At 40.0% G+C, this 24,290-nt stretch overlaps 1 protein-coding gene, 1 long non-coding RNA gene and 1 pseudogene across 5 annotated transcripts in view; all 3 read left to right on the forward strand.

The window, feature by feature from the left end:
* LOC141369969 (uncharacterized) overlaps nt 1–15,101 on the forward strand; it is a 220,970-nt gene extending 205,869 nt beyond the window's left edge. The window contains exon 4 of the long non-coding RNA XR_012373577.1: nt 14,941–15,101. This is a non-coding gene — a long non-coding RNA (uncharacterized lncRNA). The remainder of the gene's footprint in view (nt 1–14,940) is intronic.
* Nucleotides 10,489–10,889, forward strand: LOC112836607 (small nuclear ribonucleoprotein G pseudogene; annotated as a pseudogene).
* A 357-nt stretch (nt 15,102–15,458) lies between the features above and the next one.
* The window catches only part of GRIN3A (glutamate ionotropic receptor NMDA type subunit 3A), a 150,901-nt gene continuing 142,069 nt past the window's right edge, over nt 15,459–24,290 (forward strand). For 3 of the 4 annotated variants that reach the window (XM_025888376.2, XM_025888377.2, XM_073876636.1), the window contains exon 1: nt 15,459–16,944. In XM_025888376.2, coding sequence (XP_025744161.1) covers nt 16,246–16,944 — 699 coding nt within the window. In that variant the 5' untranslated portion in view covers nt 15,459–16,245. The remainder of the gene's footprint in view (nt 16,945–24,290) is intronic. The other variant, XM_073876637.1, reaches the window with a different exon arrangement.

Genomic DNA, 24,290 nt, shown 5'->3' on the forward strand with positions numbered 1-24,290 from the left:
TATGAGTTCTAGTAATTTGGGGGTGGAGTCTTTTGGGTTTTCCACATAAAGTATCATGTCATCTGCGAAAAGAGAGAGTTTGACTTATTTGCCAATTTGAATACATTTTATTTCTTTTTGTTGTCTGATTGCTGTTGCTAGGACTTCTAGTACTGTGTTGAACAATAGTGGCGAGAGTGGGCATCCTTGACGTGTCCCTGATCTTAAGAGAAAGGCTTTCAGCTTTTCCCCATTGAGGATGATATTCGCTGTGGGTTTTTCATAGATGGATTTTATGAACTTGAGGAATGTTCCCTCTATCCCTATACTCTGAAGAGTTTTAATCAGGAAAGGATGTTGTATTTTGTCAAATGCTTTTTCTGCATCAATTGAGAGGACCATATGGTTCAGAAGAATTAAACTCGACCATTCTCTAACACCATACACAAAGATAAACTCAAAATGGATGAAAGACCTCAATGTGAGACAGGAATCTATCAGAATCCTAGAGGAGAACATAGGCAGTAACCTCTTGGACATCGCCCACAGCAACTTCTTTCAAGATACATCTCCAAAAGCTAGTGAAACAAAAGCAAAAATGAACTTTTGGGACTTCCTCAAGATAAAAAGCTTCTGCACAGCAAAGGAAACAGTCAACAAACCAAAGAGGCAACCCACAGAATGGGAGAACATATTTGCAAATGACACTACAGATAAAGGGCTGGTATCCAGGATCTGTAAAGAACTTCTCAAGCTCAACACCCAAAAAACAAATAATCAAGTCAAAAAATGGGCAGAAGACATGAAAAGACACTTCTCTGAAGAAGACATACAAATGGCTAACAGACACATGAAAAAATGTTCAGCATCATTAACCATCAGGGAAATTCAAATCAAAACCACATTGAGATCCACTTTACACCAGTTAGAATGGCAAAAATGGACAGGACAAGAAACAACAAATGTTGGAGAGGTTGTGGAGAAAGGGGAACCCTCTTACACTGTTGGTGGGAATGCAAGTTGGTACAGCCACTTTGGAAAACAGTGTGGAGGTGCCTCAAAAAATTAAAAATAGAGCTACCCTATGACCCAGCAATTGCATTACTGGGTATTTACCCCAAAGACACAGATGTAGTGAAAAGAAGGGCCATATGCACCCCAATGTTCATAGCAGCAATGTCTGCAATAGTCAAACTGTGGAAAGAGCTGAGATGCCCTTCAACAGATGAATGGATAAAGAAGATGTGGTCCATATATACAATGGAATATTACTGAGCGATCAGAAAGGTTGAATACCCAACTTTTACATCAACATGGATGGGACTGGAGGAGATGATGCTAAGTGAAATAAGTCAAGCAGAGAAAGTCAATTATCATATGGTTTCACTTATTTGTGGAACATAAGGAATAGCAGGGAGGACATTAGGAGAAGGAAGGGAAAAATGGAGGGGGGGGATCGGAGGGAGAGACGAACCATGAGAGACGATGGACTCTGAGAAATAAACAGGGTTCTAGAGGGGAGGGGGTGTGGGGGGATGGGTTAGCCCGGTGATGGGTATTAAAGAGGGCACGTATTGCCTGGAGCACTGGGTGTTATACGAAAACAATGGATCATGGACCACTACATCAAAAACCAATGATGTATTGTATGGTGACTAACATAATAAAATTTAAAAAAAAAGCAAAACTAAAAAAAAAATAGTCATTATACTTGCTTTTGCTGAATCTCTAAGTTGGTACTGAGCTTTTTGGTAAAGGCAGTGAAAGGGGTAATTAGGACCAATTATCCTTCTTATTTCTAGAAAGGAGGGAATATGATAGTTCTTAAAGGGAAACCAAGATTTTTCTGTAAATTATTTCTAAAAGTTGCTCACAGATAATTTTATGTAAGCACAACTTAGTTAGATGGTAGAGAAAATCTTCAGCCTTATTTCCAGCAAATGCTTTAGCAAATTTTTTTTGTAACAAGTAAAATAAAAGACGAGTGAATAATATTAAGTATAATTTATTATGTGCAATTCTTAAAGAGAAACAACTAATGCAATCTAAATGTACAGGTTTGTGGCGGTAGAATCCAATTGAGAGGGAGAATAAACTGATCTATGCCTTCTGTTGCACTCTATTGAAATGTAGAGAGGCTTTCAAAGACTTTGGAGTTAGGTAATTCGATATATAGGTACTGAGTATATATATCGAAGCCCTGTATTTTTCATAGTTTTGGTGGTGGTGGCTTTTTATGGTATATAGAGTTTATGTTTAGTCAGTAATAATAGCTAATATTGAGTGTCTATCATGTGCCATTGTGATAATCCAGGAGTTCAGAAAATTTACTCCATCCAAAATTTGAGCCTTCCTTCCTACTCAGACGTTAGGTCCTCAGGTTGATGACTGATCCATTCTTTCCACTCTATACACCACTCGGCTTAACTTTCTCTTTATGAATTTTCCAAAATCACCAGTAACACTTCTCATCACATCCTAACACTATGTCACCTTAACACAAAGAAATATGTATTAGAACATTTCAACCTAAGATGAGTTCCCAGCTGTGGCTGAGTCTATTTGGCCACAGTCGTAAACTCTTATGGATACAAGGATTGGCATTTTCGAGATTGTCCGCATCTGTAGGTTCTGCTCCCAGCAGCTTCTATCAGGTGCTTCTTTGTCTTGTCTGTTTGTGAGTGAGGACTTTTGTTGTTTTGTATTGTTTTGTTTCTGCTATGAATCACTTTTATACTCGAGCAGAGCAGAGGTGGAGGGTAGGAGGGAGGGCCAAAGCTGAAACCTCTAGCGGCCCCTAACACTTATTCATGGATCAGTCCATATATGTGATATATCTGTTCTTCTGATTGCTAGATAGCAAGTAAAATATGGTTAATACAGTTCATACCTAATCTACTGGAAGTAGGAAAGTCTGCCCCCTGTTATTGCACATTTATGTGGTATCATAAGCAAGTTTGGGGAAGTACCAAAGAGTTAAGTTCATATATATCACCCAAGGAAGGTGGATCTCAATTATCTCTTTGTACAATCGAACCTATTTTCCTTGGCTCAAAGGTTCACTTATTAAAACAAACACATGACAGAAATGCAATACAATGCATTTAAGACTATAAATGTCAATGCTATGTGGTATGTGTGTGTGTGTGTGTGTGTGTGTGTGTGTGTATCTGTGTATGACTGATGAAAAATTACCAGCACCAAAAATGTTTCCCTGAGCAGTACTTTCATGGGTTCCAGAGAATCTAGAAAATATCAATTCATCTGGCTGAAAGGACTTTAGAAAATATTAACTACTTCATAAAGCCAAAAGACAACATGAGAAAAGATAATATGATGCTTCAAGCTCACTTCAAAGGAGTATCATTTGACTCAGGTTTCTACAGATCACATAAGTCTTTGTTCATGATGTTCATGATGAAAGCTTTAAATATCCATTTATTCAGGGCCTTGTCTTCTAAAATCCATGATATAAAGGATCACCAAGTAGAATTCTACATATTTCCATTCATTAAGATGTTCTAGAATGAAAATTGGCACCTGTATATGAAAAAAAGCTCTGTGTTCCTAATTTTTTATTCCATGATTAGAATGAATACCATGGAGGTTAAGAGAAGTAGGAAGATTCAGAATCACAAGGATGTTCTAAAAGAAAAGAAACCGACATCTATACAATTGTATGACCGCTGAAGATATTTCACCTTAAAATCATGTCAAATCCAAAAGGAATAAGTAGTAATCTGTCTATTCAGTTTATTCTGTATAGTGTCCGAACTTTAAGTACATGTTTACTATAAGCATTTAAAATTTTCCATACTACTAACTAGACACTCTGCCAAGCACTTCACCTGCATCTTTTCATTTCATCATCACGAAAGCCCTATCAACACCTTCCCCATTTTATAAATGAAGAAACCGAGGTTTAGAATTGTCACAAAAGAGATAAATCAGGAGGTTGACTTCAGTCTGATCAGGAACCTGCTATGTTGACACTCAAAGTTGTCAGACAATCAGATGTCACTTTTCACTGTTGTAAGAGGATGCACTGAAGGTAAAGAGATTTAGGAATTTGAATTTAGGACATCTGAGTTTAAGTTATGTGATCTTGGACAGTCACTTAAACACTTAACATCTCAACATCCTCTTCTGTAAAATGGACACAGTGAAAAAATAATGTCTCAAAGTTTTTGTATAAATCAAATGAAATAATGCATGTGAATGTATTTTTATCAATATGAAATTTTGTATGGGTCTTATTATCATTAATTTCCTGAGGTTTAATTCCTCTCTTCTGATTATCTCTTCAAATCTGCACTGGTATAGGAATCAGGCTCATTAGAATGCTCTAAGTAAAAGTTGGAAGTGTTTCTCTATAAATAAAATGTGTGAACTTCAAAGCATCGGCACTGCAATGTTTTTTGGTTTTTGTTTTTGGCTCCTCAGAAATGTACATGCTTATTTTCTGCCTCCTAAATATGTTTCAAATATGAGAGGTAACTGGGTGATAACTTGCTAAATTAGTTATAACTTTAATTTGCATATCACTTTTTTACATTAAAATGTATAAATGAGGTGCTGCTAATTTTTAAAAAAATGATAGCCATTATTTTCTACTAATATTTTTTGGTCATCTCCAGTGTGTAAATGAAGACTTTATAGACAGAATTATAATCAAAGTGTATGCAATCCATACTTGTGTTTTTTTTTCATTATTTATAGGTAATTTACCAAATGCTAAAATTTCCATATTCATCATTTTTACTGACTGAATGAAATAACATAGAATTAACAGGCCATAAAAAACTTACTCATAGCCCTATTGTTTATTAATTATTTATGTTGCTTTCCAGGTTTCCACAATGTTTCAGTTGTGCAGCAAAATACCTTTCTACCTCCACTTTCTGGTTTTTCTTCCTTTTTTCCTTCTTTCTGTTATTTTTCTCTTCTTTGTTTTCTAGTATTAATTTTTATGAAGTAGATCATTTCATCAGAAAGTATTAACAATTGTGCGCCCTCCATGATGTCGATAGCAAGCTGTCAGCTTTTACAATCAGCATAGAAGTAGTCCTACTTCTTCAGAGCATCAACAACACGGCCTTAAGCACTTTGATCTCTATATTTTAATTTTCCTATGTGATTATATGTAGCTCTTTAATCTCACTGAAGTATATTAGGTAAAGAGTGAGCTTTCTCAATGTCACTTCTAAGAAGAGGTCACTAAACAATAGCATCCCCCACTGTTTTTATGCCTATGGACAGGAATTATGTTTTGATATATTTTTCCTTCTTGATAATCAATTTTCCTTAAATTGGCCAATATAAGTTTTTCACCATCAAAAATGTACATTTGAAAGCTAAATTAAATTTTAATTATGCAGAAGTAAAGTGATATTTCTATAATTCAAGATGCAACCTAGTTGGAGACCATAAAATTTGGAAACCCCTATGGTTACTATGACAAATACAAATATATATTTCTATGTCTGTATACATATATTAACCTATATTTAGGCTTTATTTTATCCTATTAGCCCCACATTATGATTTCTGGCATATATTATCTTTTCTTTTATCTGTCATTCTTCTGTCGATTCCTTTATGTTTGATATACTTACAAAGAACCCAATAGCATTCAGGAAGTATCTTCCATTTCAAGCTCTATTCCTCATATCTTTTTAATGCTTTGTTAGAATGATAAAATTCTCCAACACTAGTGAGATCTCAAAGCAGGGACCTTTTCATTTGTTTCTGCGTTCTACACTAGCATGCCCCTGACACAGAGCCATGACATGCGGTGTCAACAGTTAGTAAATTATGAGTATTCCCAGCCTTTATCTAACTCTGGCTACTGAGGAAGATGCTGGCTTAAAGTCCTCAGTCACCTGACAACTGGATTGGGCCTGGTTCTTTTGGGGGAAGAAAGCTAGAGGCAGAGAAAAGAATGGGAGAAAACAGGCTAACACTGAGGAAATCTTCAAACAGGATAGGCTGGCAGATTTTAGGGACAATTTGGGATGAAAGAAATGTGAAAGCACTTTCAGTGAAGAAAGAAATGAATGGGAAAGATTAAAAATTTAAAATATTACCGCAGTGTATATATATCTCTTCATGCTATATGAAAAATGCAAGTAAAGTATTTGTTATCTTAAGATTACTTTGTGACTGGATGTGATCATTTTAACCTTGATACCACTTAAACTAGGTACCGTGTGAATACATGGAATGTTTTTTTTCGTAAGTCCATGCTGAGTATGTTCAATTTCATGATGGTTGAAGATCTTCATTGTGTTGGATCACGCAAAGGATGTGAATCTTCACCATGTGAGAAATTAGAAGTAAATTAAAGTGCTTAGACTGAATGTAAACTATCCCCAGAATATACTATGGAGACATTTGAGGGTTTTTTTCTTAACCCATAAATCTCTGCTTTATCTTTGGAATATTTCTCCTAAAAGTGAACAAGATGCATCTAGTCAAATTTTTTTTCCCACTGATTTATACTTGTGTCTCAGTCACTTTGCTGTAAAATGGATACCAAGAAAACCTCAGCAACATAAACCATAGCATTTATTTGTCACTCACCAGAATACTGTTCACTGGGGCTCAGCTGATCGAGGCTGAGGTAAGTTGGACTCAGCTCCCACCTGCAGTTAGGTCCAGGTCTGTTCTACAAACCTTTCATGGTCTTTGAACCAGCAGCCATTCAAGGGATGTTCTTCTATGGGTGAAAGGGATAAGCTCAAAAAAAAGAAAAAAAAAACGAAGCTCAACTGTGCAAGCACAATTCAAGCCTTCATTTGCATCATGTCCACTAAAATCCCATTGATCAAAGCAATGAGTTAGCCAACCCCCAAGTCAAAGACTAGGTAAATACACGTTACCATAGCATGAGGTCATATTACTACTATGGGGAATGCAGAATTGAGATGGATTTAACTTATACATATTGCTAAATTATATTTTTATTATACATATATTACATTTCACATTATATTATATGTGAATACATTGCTAAAGCCTTTCATACTACACTCATACTCAGTAATTATCATATTTTCTGATCTTATGAAAAACACAAAGATTGTATTGGCTAGTTTCATTTCTTTAAGCCATATCCCTTCACTATGTAGACAAAGAAGACTTACTGGTATTAGAAGAATCAGAATGAAATAATGCCTGGGAAACCTATAGACATTGTCGTTGCTTCAAAACTGTGGATGCCAAAGGGAACAAACTATAGGCAATCTCCCTAGCCATCCCATACACACACAGATGCCTGCACCACTAACTGTGGATGCTTCCAGGAAGAGGTTCCTGGCCACCCACTTCTGGAATGAAGATGATGTATTTTGGCACTGGGGAAGATACCAGTAAAAAAAAAAAAGAAAATTCGTAATAGCAAATTTAAACCCCATGATGGAGAGGCTGATAAACCAGGAAAATCACAACTTGATTTAGAAAGCAGCAGGGAGCTAGTAGGGAGACTTAAAGAGGAAGATTGAATAGCTGGTACAATAGAAAAGAAGATTGCTTTTGCTGAAGACCATTTCGAAACTCCACAGAAACATGACTGTGCCACTAACCAGATGAAGGACTTTAGGGAGAGCCATAATAAGGTGGGAGGAAACTGCAAATCTCCCAGTTAAAAAACATGAATGAGGATTAAGACAGATATGGTTATTAGAAACAAATGGGCTGCAAGTGTTTTCATTATCAGAAAAGCTCAGCCCTCACCTTAGAGGCATCAAACGTCAGAGCCAAACAGGGGTCTTTTTGCCTTTCTGATCAAGCAAATCAGAAGAGAAACCCCAGCCTACACCCCACCAGCTCCACCAGCTGCGGTCATCATAGTAGATGTTGTCTCCCTGTTTTGATTGCTATAGAAGAAATGGGGTTGTAGTTCTGTGTCTGCCTTAAGCTGTGGAACCTTGGGCTATCATTTATTGACCCTCTGCCTCAGGCATCAGCTATTCATAATTGATTTAAAACTATATAAATATATTAATATATCTACTCTCTTTGACTTGAGAGAGAATTAAAAAAATTCTGCAAGAAAGCATTAAGCTCTTCAAAGAGGTGTCATCCCATTCCAGAGTACAGTAGTTACTATTTTCATCCTGCCTCATCTTAATCAGTCTCATTAGACCAGCATTCTTAATGGATGAAATGTTTTCCCATTGAGTTCTTGGTAGAGTTCCATGTGATCACAAGCTAATCATTGCTGCTACTGTCTTGAGTCTTGCTCAGTTTGCTCTTCATAGTGTACCCTGCAGTGATAGTAATGTTGGCGGTAGGGGCCAACTGATATTTTTTAAGAAGATTTATTTATTTATTAGAGAGAGAGAGAGAGAGAGAGCATGCGCCAGAGCAGGGGGGTAGGGGGTAGGGGCAGAGGGAGAGGAAGAGAATCCTCAAGCAGACTCCCCACTGAGCACAGAGCCCCATGCAAGGCTCAATCCCAGGATCCTGGTATCATGACCTGAGCTAAATCGAGAGTCGGGTGCTTAACCCTCTGAGCCATCCAGGTGCACCCAACTGATTTTTCTAACCCAGTGATGGTACACCAAAAGAAAAGGGACAATGTATTTCTGAGGGGATTTCAAATTCTGGAAGACATCATTTCTATTTCGACAACAATTTCTAGATGACTAGCTCTTATAGAGAGGCTCAGTTCTCAGAAGGTTCTCCTTCAGCATAATCATGAGATTATTTTTTTCTGTCTTTATCAATGATAGCACCTGGAAATGGCATGAAGGATAATTCTGCTCAGCAAAAAGTCACACTCCATAATACGACGTATATATCCAAACTCATTTTTGAGTGATCTAGCTTATACCATGCAAACTTCAATCCTTTGTTCAAGATAGAAGCCTTGTCAATACAGTATGTGAAGAGGAGACTCCAGTCATGCCTTAGAGAGCAGAAAGGTTCCCTTTGAATTGAACTTTTCCCAATGAGATTATTCCAGAAGCACCATCTCAAATCACAGAGATTTTCACATATTAAAAAATTCCTTGAGATCCTGAGTATGCGGTTGCTGAAAAGAGATCCTAAGGAGGATAATAATGAGTTATAAGATAATATTTCCAATGACATTTAAAACCATAGCCAAGAGGTACCTGGGTGGCTCAGTCATTGGGCGTCTGCTTTCAGCTCGGGTCATGGTCCCGGGGTCCTGAGATCGAGCTCCACATCGGGCTCCCTGCTTGGCAGGAGGCTTGCTTCTCCCTCTCCCACTCCCCCTGCTTGTGTTCCCTCTCTCGCTGTATCTCTCTCTGTCAAATAAATAAAATAAAATCTTAAAAAAAAAAAACCATAGCCAAGGTAAGAGTCATTTCACATATGAAATAGACAAAAATATCTGTTAGAAAGTTTGTGGCCCAATAAGAAAATAGAAAATCACAATCATTCATGCCTATTTATGTGTAGTATTAAACAGTAAGAAATCCATTTCTTAAGATCTCCTTAAATATTAAGACTTCTAGAGTTGGCATTTACATACTCTGACAGTGATAGTCAAGTAACTTTATGATTATGTTCATCTCTGTACATTAGCTAGATAGTGGTTCCAGAGTCAGTCAGGTCTGATCATCATGCTTCCATTCACACTTGGAAGTGGAAATGAAAAGAATTTGGACTTTGGAGTCAGAGGATCAAATCTGATTTTGCTTCCCAGTTCTTAGCAAATGATTCAACCTCACTAAGCATGAGTTTCATCATCTATAAAATAAGGATAACACAGTCTATTGAATCATAAAATTAAAAGATCATGTATGCAAACTGCCCCACGTGTAGAAGTCACTCAAGATAATAAGCTCTAAAATGATAAAGATTTAATAATTCTTTTCTGGTGAAAAAACCTTCCTTAAAACCTCTTTCTAAAGAAACAAAAACTGTTTTTCTTAAACAAAATACTTTTCCAGATGTAAGGCATGAGAACCATGAAGGCAAATAGCCTTTGCAAAAGTCCCCAATTCTTTGGCTACAGCTATAAAATTCGTGCTACAAACTGGGCACAAAAAAGTCCTTTAAAAATCTTGCAGTTTGTGATGGGCCAAGTTTTATTCCAAAACTCATTTGGATAAACACGAAATTAGAGTGATTATTACCAAAGGAAAAAAAAAGAGAGAGAGAGAGAGAGACTACCACATTGGCCTTTCCAAGTCCTATTTGAGTTTCCTGTATTGTGTGGTTTAGGAGAAGAATCAAGAAATCCAAACACTCAGCTAATAATCCTGGTGGATGTTGAAAAGGCCACACACTTGTCACAACTGATAACTTACTCCCCTGACAATAACTAGACTGAGGACACCCCAGTGTTCTTTTTCATAGCTGAAAGGCAAAAAACTATTGGCAGTTCCTAATTTGTTGATAGGTGATAGTCCTGGCCTGAATTTGGTTTCCTGGGTGTAGGTGATCATGTGGTACAAAGGAGGAGACATTCCCCTTTATATTTTCCAGTGTCATGACAAAGACTGAGCACTATTTGAAATAGAAAAGACAGTGTGGGACGCCACGAATTCCGTTTGGAGGCATCTTTGAGCTCGCGCAGTAGACACCATGAGCAAAGCTCACCCTCCCGAGTTGAAAAAATTTATGGACAAGAAATTGTCATTGAAATTAAATGGTGGCAGACATGTCCAAGGAATATTACGGGGGTTCGATCCGTTTATGAATCTTGTGATAGATGAATGTGTGGAGATGGCAACTAGTGGGCAACAGAACAATATTGGAATGGTGGTAATACGAGGAAATAGTATCGTCATGTTAGAAGCCTTGGAGCGAGTATAAACAATGGGTGTGTTCATCAGAAGAAATCAACTGCTTCCACATGTCCCCTCCATAGTACCTGTTTTACTACAATATAAAAATCAGGTCGTGTGCATTTTCATATTGAACTTTTTTGTTAAATAAACATAAACTTTTATAATAGTCAAAAAAAAAAAGAAAAGACAGACTAATTTTTTGCTTCCCTTTCTTTGCCCCATTTCCCTAGCTCCTGATGCTCCTTTTCTCTTATTCCAGTCCCTCAGGTTGCCTAAAACTCCTTCAGTGAAATCCTTCTTAGTCTGTTCTTATGTCCCTAAATCCCCTTGTAATGCAAAATGAACACCTTCCCCCCATCAAAAAAAATTCCCAACAGGATATTAATTTTACAATAATCAGGGTTAAATAATTTATCCTAATAATCCCATAACCATGAAAGTTACTTGCATTTTTTGAAAAGAATGACTAGTGCCAAAATTAATGCCTAATGAGTAGAATATAGAACAGTGTTATAAGGTATCAAGTGAATATAGGCTTTTTTTTTTTTTAAAGGGGGAACAAAAAAAGAATAATTAGGCTTTAGATAGATTAGCCCTTAGGGTCTGCTCCTCAAAATTGACCCGATTCTTCTGTGATTCATTCCCTCTTCAAATTCTGCTACCATCGCTTCTCTACCAATTCCACATACTTTTTTAAAATTTTTGTTATTTAAGTATAGTTGATATACAATGTTATATTAGTTTCAGGAGCACAACAGGATGATTCCACAATTCTATACATTACACAATGTTCACCACAAGTGTAGTTACCATCTGTCACCACACAATGTTATTATGGGATTATTGACTATATTTCCTATGCTGTACTTTTCATCTCTGTGACTTAATTTATTTTTTAACTGGAAGCTTGTGCCCCTTCATTCCCTTCATCTATTTCGCCCATCCTCCCCCAACCCCCTGCCTTGTGGCAACCACCACTTTGTTCTCTGTATTTATGATTCTGTTTCTGCTTTTTGTTTGTTTGTTTGTTCCTTTGTTTGGTTTGCTTGTTTTTACCCAGGAGGATTCCCATGAACACAGGGTCTCTGGCAATAGAGACAAAGACGTTGATGTGAGGAGGGAACAATTTGGGCTTAGGCAATTATTAGCTAGAGGTGAGCACGTTTTTCATCTGAATATTGATCAACAACAACCACCACCTACATTGCTAATATCACATAAAAGTCTGACCCGGAGATAGGAACATGGCATTTAATATTATTGCCCATTTACAAAAACAAAGCTAAATATAGGTAGAACTTGAAATCTGTCAGGGTATAGGCAAAAAGAAAGAAAAAAGGTAATTTCCCAAGCCTTTAGAAATATGTGACTGAACTGAAAGGCCTGCAAAAAGCCTCCCATTCCCATGGAACTTGAAAGGGTTCATAGGAGTCCACACACTGCCTTGTAGACAACTGCCAGGAGCTGTCACCACAATCCCAGTACAAAGGAGAAACCTGTGCTTCAGGAGGTTCAATGTTGCACCCATAGGGAAACGGTGCTGAAAATAGAATCCAAGTTTCTGACTCCTACAGCATCCTTCACTGCAGCCTCTCCTGGGTGACCTCCAGAATATCTCAGCATCTGGTTTACCAGTTGCTGGTACCAGAAAGCACAGATGTGCACAAAAGCACATTTTAAATTGTGAGCATTTGGATTTGCTTTTGTTTATTTGACTCTCCAACATGGGTTCTTAGATCAGTAGTTCTCATTTAGAATCTGGTAATAAAAAGAGTTTCATCTTCTCTGGGTGAGCCAATGTTGAAATTTGGCTGATTCTTGCTACCAATAATGCAGCTGGGATGAACTCAGAGTCTTGAATCCACGCTGCCACTCACTAACTATGCAATGACTTTGTGCAAATAACTCAACTTTTCTCAAATAACTCAACTTTTCTCAAATTCCTCTCCTATAGAATGGTAATAATTAACATGAATCTGAAAAAGTGGTTTATGATTTGACAGTAATGTCCTCTCTCACATGGATTATTGCCAACAGCCTTATATCTGGTCTCCTGACTCCTACCCTTGCCTACCTTTCATCTATTATCAACAGAGCAGCTAGCTAGAGTAGTCCTGTTAAAACATAAGTCCTGTCGCTCTTCTGCTTAACACCTGCCCCCATACCTTCTCACCCCCTTCAGAGTAGAAGCCAAAATTCTTCATTGGCTTACATTATCTGCCACCTCCTCATTGCTTCTCTGGCCTGACCTGTCACCACTCTTACCTAGAGCATTTTGCTCCAGCAACTCTGGATGCCTCACTATTTTTTGTTAAGATTTTATCTATTTATTTGAGAGTGAAACTGAGAGAGATCACAGAGTGAGAGGGAGAGGGAGAAGCGGACTCGCTGCTGAGCAGAGAGCCCAACATGGGCTCAGTTGCAGGACCCTGAGATCATGACCTGAGCCAAAGGCAGATGCTTAACCGACTGAGCCACCCAGGTGCCCCTGGACCCCTCACTATTCCTCAGACATGCCAGAAACACCCTGCCTCAGGGCCTTTGCACTTGCTGTTTCCTCTACTTGGAAATTCTTGTCTTGAATGTTTATATGAATCACCTCCTCACCTCCCTTTAACTCTTTATTCAAAAGTTATGTTCTCAGAGGGGTTTACCCTGGCTCTGCTCTCTAAAATTACAACCCACTCTCCTCCTAATGCTTCCTCTTTGCTGGTCTACTTTTCTTATTAGCATCAACTAACATATCCTACATTACTTCTTCATATGCTTTATTGTCTGTCTCTCCCACTAGAATATAAGCTCAATGTCAGCATTTTGCTCACTCATTAAATATGTGGTTTGTGGGGGAAAAAACCCTCAACTTCCCTGATCTGGAGTTTATTCATCTACCCTCAGGACAGTTCTGCAGCAATGCCTGGCACAGAGTAGGAACTTAATAAATGGTTGTTGAACTGATGACCGAATCTAAAAGAGCTCTCAACATTATGACCATTGAAGCATGAAAAAGGAAAAGAAGGAAGCGAAAAGAGAAAGGGAGATGTGAGGAAAGGAGAGAAAAGAATCATGTCAGAGACACTCAGGTGACAGCGATATGGATAAAAAGAACCAAGCAGCAAAAGACAACAGAAAAGGGAGCCAGTACATCATCCTCAAAAAGCCCAGGAAAGAAACAAAAAATGAAGCACAGGAAGGAAGGGCTGTTTGTCACCGTGAACACTCAGTATTTGCAAGATTCAGCTATGGTTTTATCATGAGCTCGTAGAGCACGTTCCTCAGAACCTTGGGAATCATCTCTTCTCCTGTGAATAAGCAGTTCAGCTGTTCCTTCAAGGGGTCATGGACTTGAGAGGCCTAAAGAACGTAGGATCAAATTAACCAACAGACCCATCTATTCTTCATCACCATCTATTTTCTTGAGAACCTGATTTGAACATGTATGTAATGTCAAATACTAAGATAACCACTCTAGGGCATGGTCATCATCTGGAATGTCACACTCCTCAATGCACACACACACGCAAAGAAGCACATCTTCTTACTACACAATTAATAGATTCCCAGTTTTCCTGCAATGCAAGGACCACAAAATTCTATACTTTTCTTATTCAGTGCCCAATCAGTGGAATCCTCTGAAGCGCGCAAGAATTTCCAGCATCCATACATGGGATGCTCTCCAGGGGCTCAAGAGGGACCCTTTCCCTTGCGGTTCACCCTTTATTATGATTTTTACTCCTTTTCTTTTCTGGCACCCCAGGCTTGCAGGAGCTATTTTGGTTGTCAGATAAGTTTTGCTCTGAGATGCCTTTAAAGGTCTGTTTTGAGGAAAACAGCATTCACTTTGCAACCTTCTTGGGAATTTTATTTAGTGAGAGCCTCTTCATCCCACGGATTTAAAGCATGATGGAAACTTTAGCTCATGAATCAAAACAGCCCTCCAGAGCTAAAAGCTAGCTGTATTTGCATAACAATTTAGCAGCTCCAAACAGCAAGGCAAGGTCAGGTGAAATAAATTGCCAAGGTCAGGGTTCTCTTGAAGTGGTATTGAAATTCAGAACCTGCAGTTCCCCAGTCTTCCTTACCCCAAGGATGTGTCTCCTAATCTCCTTCTAAAGGATACCGTGGCATAAAATAAATCTACTGCATGCGTGGTAACCACAGGCCTGCCCTTAACCCTCTCCTTTGCTTCTAATTTCAGATTCAGATCCTGGAGGAAGAGACCAAATCCTAAGCCACTGACTTCACTGCATTACTATACAAATGAAAGAACTTACTAGAAACAGTGATCTGGAGGACTCGGTCTAAACTAGAAACTGCTGTTGATCGTGCCTGAAACTCCAAAAGTATTTTGAAGCTCTTTAATTTCTTGGTCAAATAAATAATTGCTTCAAATTAAATTTTTACTTCTGAGAATCTAAAAACATAGGGAATCCTTCAAAACCGCAAAAGCCCACGTGCCCGAGAGAAGGAAGCTGAGGAGATTAAATGTGTAAATTATTCTGGCTTTGGTGCCCTTAGCGAGAAAAACCTTTAAAGCGACACACCGAAGAGAAGCTCGTTAAAGTCACAGCTTCTTAGAACCTATCCCCGTGAACCACTGGAATTCAGAATCCTCAGGCACAACTCCGAATTCGGAATTCTCCGCGGCTCAGAGTCCTGGGTCGCACGGAATTTCGCCAGCCAAGACCCGGCGCCTTTGAGGGGAGCGGACTTTCCAGGGGCGCGGGAAGCGCCACCCGGGAATCTCACCATCAGTGGGCGTTTAGCGCAGCCAAGCGACAGGCTGGCGCTAGGGCTCAGTAACAGGGAGGCGCCGGCTGAGGCGGGGAGAACTTTGCGCTCCGAGCAGAACCACCCTTTGCTGGCCAGTCGCGTCACTCCTCCGAGGAAGCAGGCGGCGGCGGCGGCGACAGGGCGGAAAAAGGAGCGAGGCAAGGAAGAGAGGAAGTAGCCAGACAGGAAGAAAGATGAAGCCAGTGCCGGGGGGCCCCGCCAGAGGGTGGCCGACGGCGGAGCAAGGAGGATTTGGCTTCTTTTTCGCACTCGGGGCGTGAACGCCTTCTCCTGCGCGACCCCGAGGAAATAAGTGGGTGTCACCTGGGCAGAAAAGGAAAAGAAAAGAATCCAAGTGAGCGCGTTGCCCCCTTAGGAACTCCGGTTGCTTCCCAGCCCAGCCTCCCCGCGGGGCCGGACGCAGTGCCCGAGCCGCCCTGCAGATGGGGCGGGCAGGGAACGGGCGCCCAAGCCGCGGGTGACCGGCGACGGCCCGCCCGCCTGCCCGGCTCCGCGCAGGGACCGGGCGGGCAGAGGATGTGAGGCGGAGGGACCTGGGCGCGCTAGGCTCCAACTTGGATGGCCCGGAGACCGCTTCGGCTCCTGGGGGCGCTTCGCCGCTCAGAGTGAGCTGCCCGCGGGACCTGGGGGTGGAGACCTTAGGCAGCGGCCGCAAGGGGGGTGAGCCGGGCGCAGGAGGGGGCGCGCTTTCTCCCTGCGGATCTCAGTAATGAGGAGACTGAGTTTGTGGTGGCTGCTGAGCAGGGTCTGTCTGCTGCTGCCGCCGCCCTGCGCTCTGGTGCTGGCCGGGGTGCCCGGCTCCTCCTCGCATCCGCAGCCCTGCCAGATCCTCAAGCGCATCGGGCACGCGGTGAGGGTGGGCGCGGTGCACTTGCAGCCCTGGACCACGGCCCCCCGCGCCGCCAGCCGCGCTCCGGACGGTAGCCGGGCCGGCGCCCAGCGGGATGAGCCCGAGCCAGGGACTTGGCGACCCCCGGCGCCCTCGCCCGGCGCACGTCGGTTGGGGAGCGCCTTGCATGGCCGGGGCCCGCCGCGCGCCCGAAAGCCCGGGGAGGGCGCGGGAGCCGAGACCCTGTGGCCTCGGGACGCCCTCCTCTTCGCGGTGGACAACCTGAACCGCGTGGAAGGTTTGCTGCCCTACAACCTATCTTTGGAAGTAGTGATGGCCATCGAGGCGGGCCTGGGCGACCTGCCGCTCTTGCCCTTCTCCTCCCCAAGCTCGCCGTGGAGCAGTGACCCTTTCTCCTTTCTGCAGAGCGTGTGCCACACCGTGGTGGTGCAAGGGGTGTCGGCGCTGCTCGCCTTCCCCCAGAGCCAGGGCGAGATGATGGAGCTCGATTTGGTCAGCTCTGTCCTGCACATTCCAGTGATCAGCATCGTGCGCCACGAGTTTCCGCGGGAGAGTCAGGTGAGAGGAGTGGGGCGCCACTTAGGGGCCGGGACCTTATGGAGGGGAGGAGGGGAGAAAGGGGAAGGGCAAAGTCCGGAGGGACTTGGGGCTTTCCAACTTTGATATTGTTTAAGGATCGGACCATATCCATAGATGGTTGGTTGAAGGAGTTCAGTAAAAGTAAAATAAGACAGTGTAAGTGCGGATGGAAATAAAGTAAGAGGTAGGGGTAGCCGATGGAAGAAAGGAAGTGGGGGGAATAAGCGAAAAAAATACTCTTGTTTTGACCAGCTGGGGAAACCTAATGAATGCCAGAGGGAAGTAGAAGTCAAAGTTCAGGAGCGTGGAGAGCAATGGGTTTTCTAAAGACGAGCGCGGGGGAGGGCGATGGAAGATCCCTGACAGTGCTAACGTCTTTCACTCCCAAGAGGAACTGAGCATGTGGCGCCACGAGCTGCATCTACTCTGACTTCTTTAGAAGGTGTGCCTGAGGCTTGGGCGGTGGTGTACGGAAGGAAACAGCCCTCTGAATTCCTATGAGTAAATAGGAAATTTGCAACTAGTACGGAAGCAATAGGAAAAGAAGGGCGGTTAATTACGCCTGGGCATTGAAATGCAGTAGAATTATTATCTGGTAGCGTAAAAATCGATGGGAGGACTCATTTGGGATCGGTTTTTTGGTTCCTACCTTTCTGTGTCATGTGGGCTCAGAGACTGGCTGTATGCAGTGGCTGTGTTCAGCTCATTTCTGTCTCAGTGATCTAGGACTAAAGAAAGAATGCTTTCGTTTCTTATAGGTTAAAAAATTGAACGTATTTTTAATAAAAGAAGCTATTTGTGAATTTACTGTTGACAATAATATAAATATTTAAAGAGAGGGCGGGTCCTTTCAGCAATAGGAGTTTGCTGCATTTTGTGCATTATTTTTATCAAAATATCAAGCTTCATTAAGCCTTGCCCAAAGTATTTATAAAAAATAGGTAATCGGTGTTGGCCCCATGTTAAAGATTGAGGAACTAAGGAAAGTTTTGGTCAGTGTAGTAATAAGAGTCCAGACACTGGAGAATTTCTAATTCTACATATCATTTCACTACCCCTTTAGCTGGAAAAAAATATTTCTAATCTCTTTTCTTCCACTTTTGATATGTATACAGAGACAAAAGCTAAAATGAGTAAGACCAAATACAAGTGAAAAGTTTGATAGAATCTATGCATAAAATATCAAGAGAGAACTAAAGATTTCTTTTTCTAGAAAAATGAATCTTACATTTTTAATCTTAGGAAGGCTGGGCACCGGCTACATTCAGCAGTTGCCCAGAAGATTGCTATTTAATGCTGAACTATAGAGATTTGATCTGCAGAGTGCAGGCTAATTAACTTTTATCTAAGACATTTCCGTCACCTGAATCTGAATGACTGTAGGCAGCAGATGGGAAGGCAGGGAAAACACAGGTGCACAATGGTGCCAATGGCCAAAGTGTTATAAACATGAAATTGCATCCATAGGGTCCATCATTATTAATATATATGCAGAATCAGATTGAACGAAATGCAAGAGTCAGCATCACGTGCTTCTCATCATTGCTTCTTTATTACCTAATACTTCATAAGTTGCCAATAGTGTTCACAGTCTCCAGACTCCTTTTCCATTTGTAGATTGTTTGGCAGATCTTAAATAGCAAGAATTTCCCCCAAATTAGTGTTCCTTAGTTAGAAAGGAAATTGTGTTCCATGCTGGATTTGTGCAGCATCCAGCACATTACAACAAGGGGACTAGAGGAACCATGAAGCAGCATCCAGAATCAGACAACTTCACAGCTTTAGGACCACTGTGGGAACAGTCTTCCAGGGACAACCCTTACAAGCTCACAATAAAATGAACACTCCGCCAAGCACATTTCCTTCTGTACTTCAATTCAGAAATGTATTTTAAATCACTGTTGTCACTGTTATTTTCATGGCACACATCTTGAAAGGGGGAGATTATTATATTAACTCAGATCTCGTTTGCCCAACTGACATGTTCTTTTATTTATCTTTGTATTTTAAATTCAGACATATCTAACATGTCTTACTTTTAGTATATCATTTAAATGTCATTCTATAATGTTCAACTCAGTGCCAAGTCACCATAACATGTAATTTTAGGATATGACCATAATCTGCTTTCAGCAAAAATAATAACTGATCTTTCCCTTGCCTCTGTTAAAAAGTAGACCTTTCTCCCATACACTGATATGATTAAAAAAAAAAAACAACTTTCAAAATATAAAAGAATGTCAGAGTCATTTTATACATTAAATAAAACTGATTTAATTTAGCCACTGTTCTCAATCGATTCTACTGCCCAGTGACCTAATACATTGATTGGGTATTAGGTTATCCTGAATAAAGGATTCTAGAAGAAAGTGGACTTGTCCACACAACCAAGTAAAATAAAATTGTGTCTCTTATTCAGACAAATCAAAATTGCTTGGAGCAGTAGTGACAAGAGTGTTTTCTCTCACTTTCTTCTGGGCTGTTGATTTCCTTCATATGAAACCTTTAATTAATAGTGGTTTTGATAGTATTCTGCCACAGCTCGTAAATGGAAAGAGATAGCACTGAAATGATCAAAACCCTGAGGAAAGCATTATAGTTTTATTTCACTATTTATTGGAAACAAACACATAAGATCAGCTTGTAAGGAACCAACTTTCTTCAAGCAGGGAAATCCATTATCAGTAAGATAATAAACTACCCACTTTTGGAAACCATATGTATTATCACTACCTAATAAAAGCTTCCTACAACATTACTACATAGGAGAGGATTAAAGCACGTTTCCATCTAAAAAATTCTGACTTTGCTACACACTCAAACCTCCATTTGAAGCTAACTGTTTTATTAAAATGATAATTTCTTAGTTCTAAATTGTATTCTCATGACCTTCAAGTAATAATTCCGCATATGGATCCACCTACATTTAAGTTATAGTAAGTTCCTAAAATTGTTCTTTCTCTTCCATTCCAGACCACCTTTTCTTCTAGAGTTTTGGTATACTTTCTCCAAAGTTAACTCCTTGAAATTTGCCTGCTCAGTTAGTGACAGATCAGGTTTCTTTCTAAAATGTTTATCTCATGTTAATTCCATAGGGGTTCCATTAGGCAGAGTTAATGGAGTAAGATAATTGGCTTAGATCCAAACCCATACAACCAAAAACTGACTCAGGGCCCCAGGTTGGCACAGTTGGTTGAGCAGCGGACTCTTGATTCCAGCTCAGGTCTTGATCTAAGTGTCCTGAGGTTGACCCCCACGTGGGCTCCCCACTCAGCAGGGAGTCTGCTTCTCTCCTCCCTCTCCCCCTCCCCTTGCTCATGCATACACACACACACACACACACACACACACACACACTCTCTCTCTCTCTCTCTCTCTCTCTCTCGCTCTCTCTCTCTCACTCTCTCTCTCTCTCAAATAAATAATCTTTTAAAAAATAAAAAACAAAAAGTGGCTGTATTACTATTTTCAACTCCAATTGAACATACCAACCACAGTTTGCCTGTCTCATGAGCCATATATGCTCATTAATATGTTTATTCCCATGGAAATAAAGGGTTTTAGATGGTCCCTTTTCTCTGACAGCACAGTGCTAAGTACCAAAGCCTGTTTATTAGTTTGGCTAGCACAGTGCCACTTCGGTATGATACAAGGACCAGAACAGTAATACCACTAAGGGATAGGTTTCCCCCACTATCTGAAAGTAAAGCATTCCTATGAAACCTTTTGTAAGCCAAAGTGGCATAAAGTGAAGAGTATTCCCCGCTTTCGAAAAGTTCGCGTAATGCCACTTACCTTTGAGGAAAGACCTACCTTAGCACCTGTTTTCCCCGATGGAAAAAAATTCAGAAGGGGATTTTCACTTTTATGAAAGCAAAGTGGCATAATGCGGAGTTTCAGAAAGTTGGGGATGCCGGTAGTGCCGCTTTAGCCAAGGTTTTGCTTCCCACGGTCAGTCGCGGTCCGAAAGCAGATGATTTCTCCTCCCCCGACGTAGCGTCAAAAGGTCAGTAGTAGCTTCCCGCTGCGGCCCAATGCCTACGTCTTCTTCCTCAATTCATCTTATCACATAGACATTTTCTCATCTCACATCACAGGAGGAAGGTGAGTGCAATGCAGTAAGATATTTTGAGAGAGAGGACCATATTCACGTAATTTTTGTTACAGTATATTGTTATAACTGTTTTATTTTGTTATTGTTGTTAATCTCTTACTGTGCCTAATTTATAAATTAAACTTTAGCGTAGGTATGTATGTATAGGAAAAAAACACGGTATTTATAGTATAGGTACTATTCATGGTTTCAGGCATTCACTGGGGGTTTTGGAATGTATCCCCCACGGATAAGGGGGCACTACTTTATATATCAGGTGTGTCGTTAGGGGACAAGTAAAGGACATTTATTTTTTTTAAAAGATCTGCTCTCAACTATATTGGTTTTCCTTGACTTGCTCCATGCAAAGCATTGCTTTCTGTCCTCCGGGGGAAATACACTCTTCTGTAATTCATGATGAATGGCTGATAGTAGCACCTAATTGTTGCTGACTTGAAGATAAATGATTTCAAATTAAATGTCAAGTGATAACAAAACTTTTCTTAGAAGTGATCTTTTACAGACTCCTTTTGAGGTACAGAGACTTGGGATTAATTTGGAAGTTTTTATTTTTAATTTGGGGATTTTTTTTTTTTTTGCAATACTTAAATTTTTTTCCAGATAAATAGATCAGAAGAGGTTAGCAGATACATTCACTGGGCAATTAATCTGTCTCACCCACTTTTCTTGTGCCTGCCACAGTCTAGTCATAGAGAATATTTGGTCTTGAACTTCTTTGACTATTCCGTCTTGGAGTTAATTTATGATTGAATCAACTGAACTAAGTATCTGCATCATCTGAAGCCCAGTTTCATTGTTTAATTCCTTAATGTTTTATCTTTTGGTGTTGCAGAATCCACCATGGATTTTGTGCCATTAGACTTTATTTCATGAGTACCTCCAGTCAAATTGCAATTGTGTTGGTTAAAATGGCACAATATAATGGAAGGTACATTAAATAACAGTCAAAAGACTCTCAGCCTTCCTCTGCCTCTTACTGGCCATGTCATCTTGGGCAAGTGCCTCTGTTTCTGAACATCTATGCTTATCCGTCAAAAGAAGGCACTTACCAATCTGACAGAGTTGTTTTGTGAATCAAATAAGAAAACAGAGTACTTTGGGAAAATTTATAGTGTTAGCCAAACAATTGGTAGAGAAGTGTTGGTCTGATAAGAATCCTAATTTTTCACTAATTCTCATTAGTAGTTACCAATCAAAGTGGGATGTGATTCACAGTGTAACATGTCTTCATCCTCCACCTTACTCTCTATCCCCTCATTTTCTTTCTCTTTAGGAAAAAAAAAGGTAGGTTTAGCTCTCTCACAGAAAAGGAGAAGGAAAAAAAAAAAAAGAATTAGACTCCTAAGTACATTGTGCACTTGCCCCAAAATAGAAGCTGTGCCATAGGTACTATTTCTATACTGATGGCAAATTTTCACCTATGATCATCTAACACAGTTTCTAGAGACTTAGGTTTTGCCGTCGAAGCCTCAATAAGATGCCCACAGTTTTTCAGAAATGTTGGTTTCTCACATTGGTTATAAGTTTTTCCTATAAGCAAACTTAACAATAATAGATTGTTCATGAGAGTATGGCCTCTCCACCTACTGTATCACTAAGCACACTGGCTCATCTGATACTATTTTCACAGCAAGTTTTTCTTGTTGGTTCATAATGGCACAAGCTCCTTATCTCATCATGGACAGATAAGAGTTTGCAAACTAGATACTTTGAGTACCATTGGCTAGACAACTATGGGGGGCTGTCATAGCAAGGTATTGTTCATTTTGATGACATCACTAAATTTAGAGATGATAATCTCATTGTCTCTTGTCCTGCCAACTCTAGCTACTGCCACTCACATACACAGAAAAGTAGAGGAAGTGTACAACACCAGAAATGTGATGCTGAATCTATTAAAACTAGGCAAGAGGGAAAAAAGAACATCTCAGCGTCTGCCACATTGCTTTTTGAGTGAATGCAGGAGTAACAAACTATGGAAATCTTTAAGCCACTCATTTGTCTTTCTCAGATCTTTTCTTTATGGGGTAGTGGGAGAAGAGAACAATGGGGAAAAGGTGAACTAGAAGTAAGCTAGCTGCCTGTCCCCGCTCTCGCCCTGTCCCTTCCCTTAAGCCAACCTAACACCTCAGCCAGATTTTCAGTTCTCCTTCTGAATGTGCAAGATTCAGTCACTTTCAGGGCACACTGATCTCCTGCATTGAGGGAGCAGGCTGATCATACAGACCTGGACTCGTATTGTGTCAGTTGGAGTAAATACCCTGAAAGGCTAGTATCTGGCTGGCCAGGGATGGTCTACTGGTAGAGATGAGCCTTTAAGGATTCAAGTGGTAAAGAATTAAGCAGAATGACTTCTTTTTTAGTCAGGCGGAATTATACCCCATTGTTTTTCATTTGAGTCATAGATTTAGGAAAAAAACTCAATCATATATAATTTTGTAGCATTTATACTTTACAAGTCTTCTTCACAAATATGTTCACAGAATCCTCCTAACAGTCCTGTGAGGTAGAAAACAATGCATACAACATATAGAGTACTAGAGGAGCTATGCATTCTAGGAAAAGAGAAGTCACCAAGAATACAGACTCAAAACTCCTTCTAAATTCAGTGTATTTGTTAGCCTACAATCCAAGAACAGACTGGATCCATCACTGCTTTTGAGTTAATTCAGAAAAGAGGATAAAAGAGAGAGATATCTACTTCAAGTTTGATTGTTAAAAGCATATTTCATACTAAATAACCAATAATGGGAATTGACTTAAATGAATCATGATATATCTTTACAATGGCGTTCCACATACCCACTCAAATGAAAATATATTGACACAGAGATAGAAAGAAATTTATATGATTTATATAAAGTATGACCTTGATCCGGTAAACTATGAAGTCTAGAATTTTATTTTTAAAATCATAATAGAAGTCCATTTTTTCCCTATCCATGCTTTTATTTAAAAAAGTATGTATTACCTACATGATTAAAAATATTAAGAGAAGAAAGATAAGTTACCTTTATATTTCCTCACCAATGCTTTTGATATTTCAATATGAAAATATAGATTTTAGGAAAAAATAAGTTGTAGAGTATGCTTAGATTTATCAAAGTCCTTTCACATCTATTTTTCATTTTATCCTCACAATTACTTTGTGAGGTGAGCAAGACAAATAGTATTTATTACCTTTATTTTGCAAATGAGACAATAGGAACAT

Source organism: Callorhinus ursinus, unplaced genomic scaffold (genome assembly GCF_003265705.2).
Source record: "Callorhinus ursinus isolate GAN/ISIS: 27379988/994484 unplaced genomic scaffold, GSC_fseal_2.0 scaffold24, whole genome shotgun sequence".
NCBI classification, from domain to species: Eukaryota; Metazoa; Chordata; class Mammalia; order Carnivora; family Otariidae; genus Callorhinus; species Callorhinus ursinus.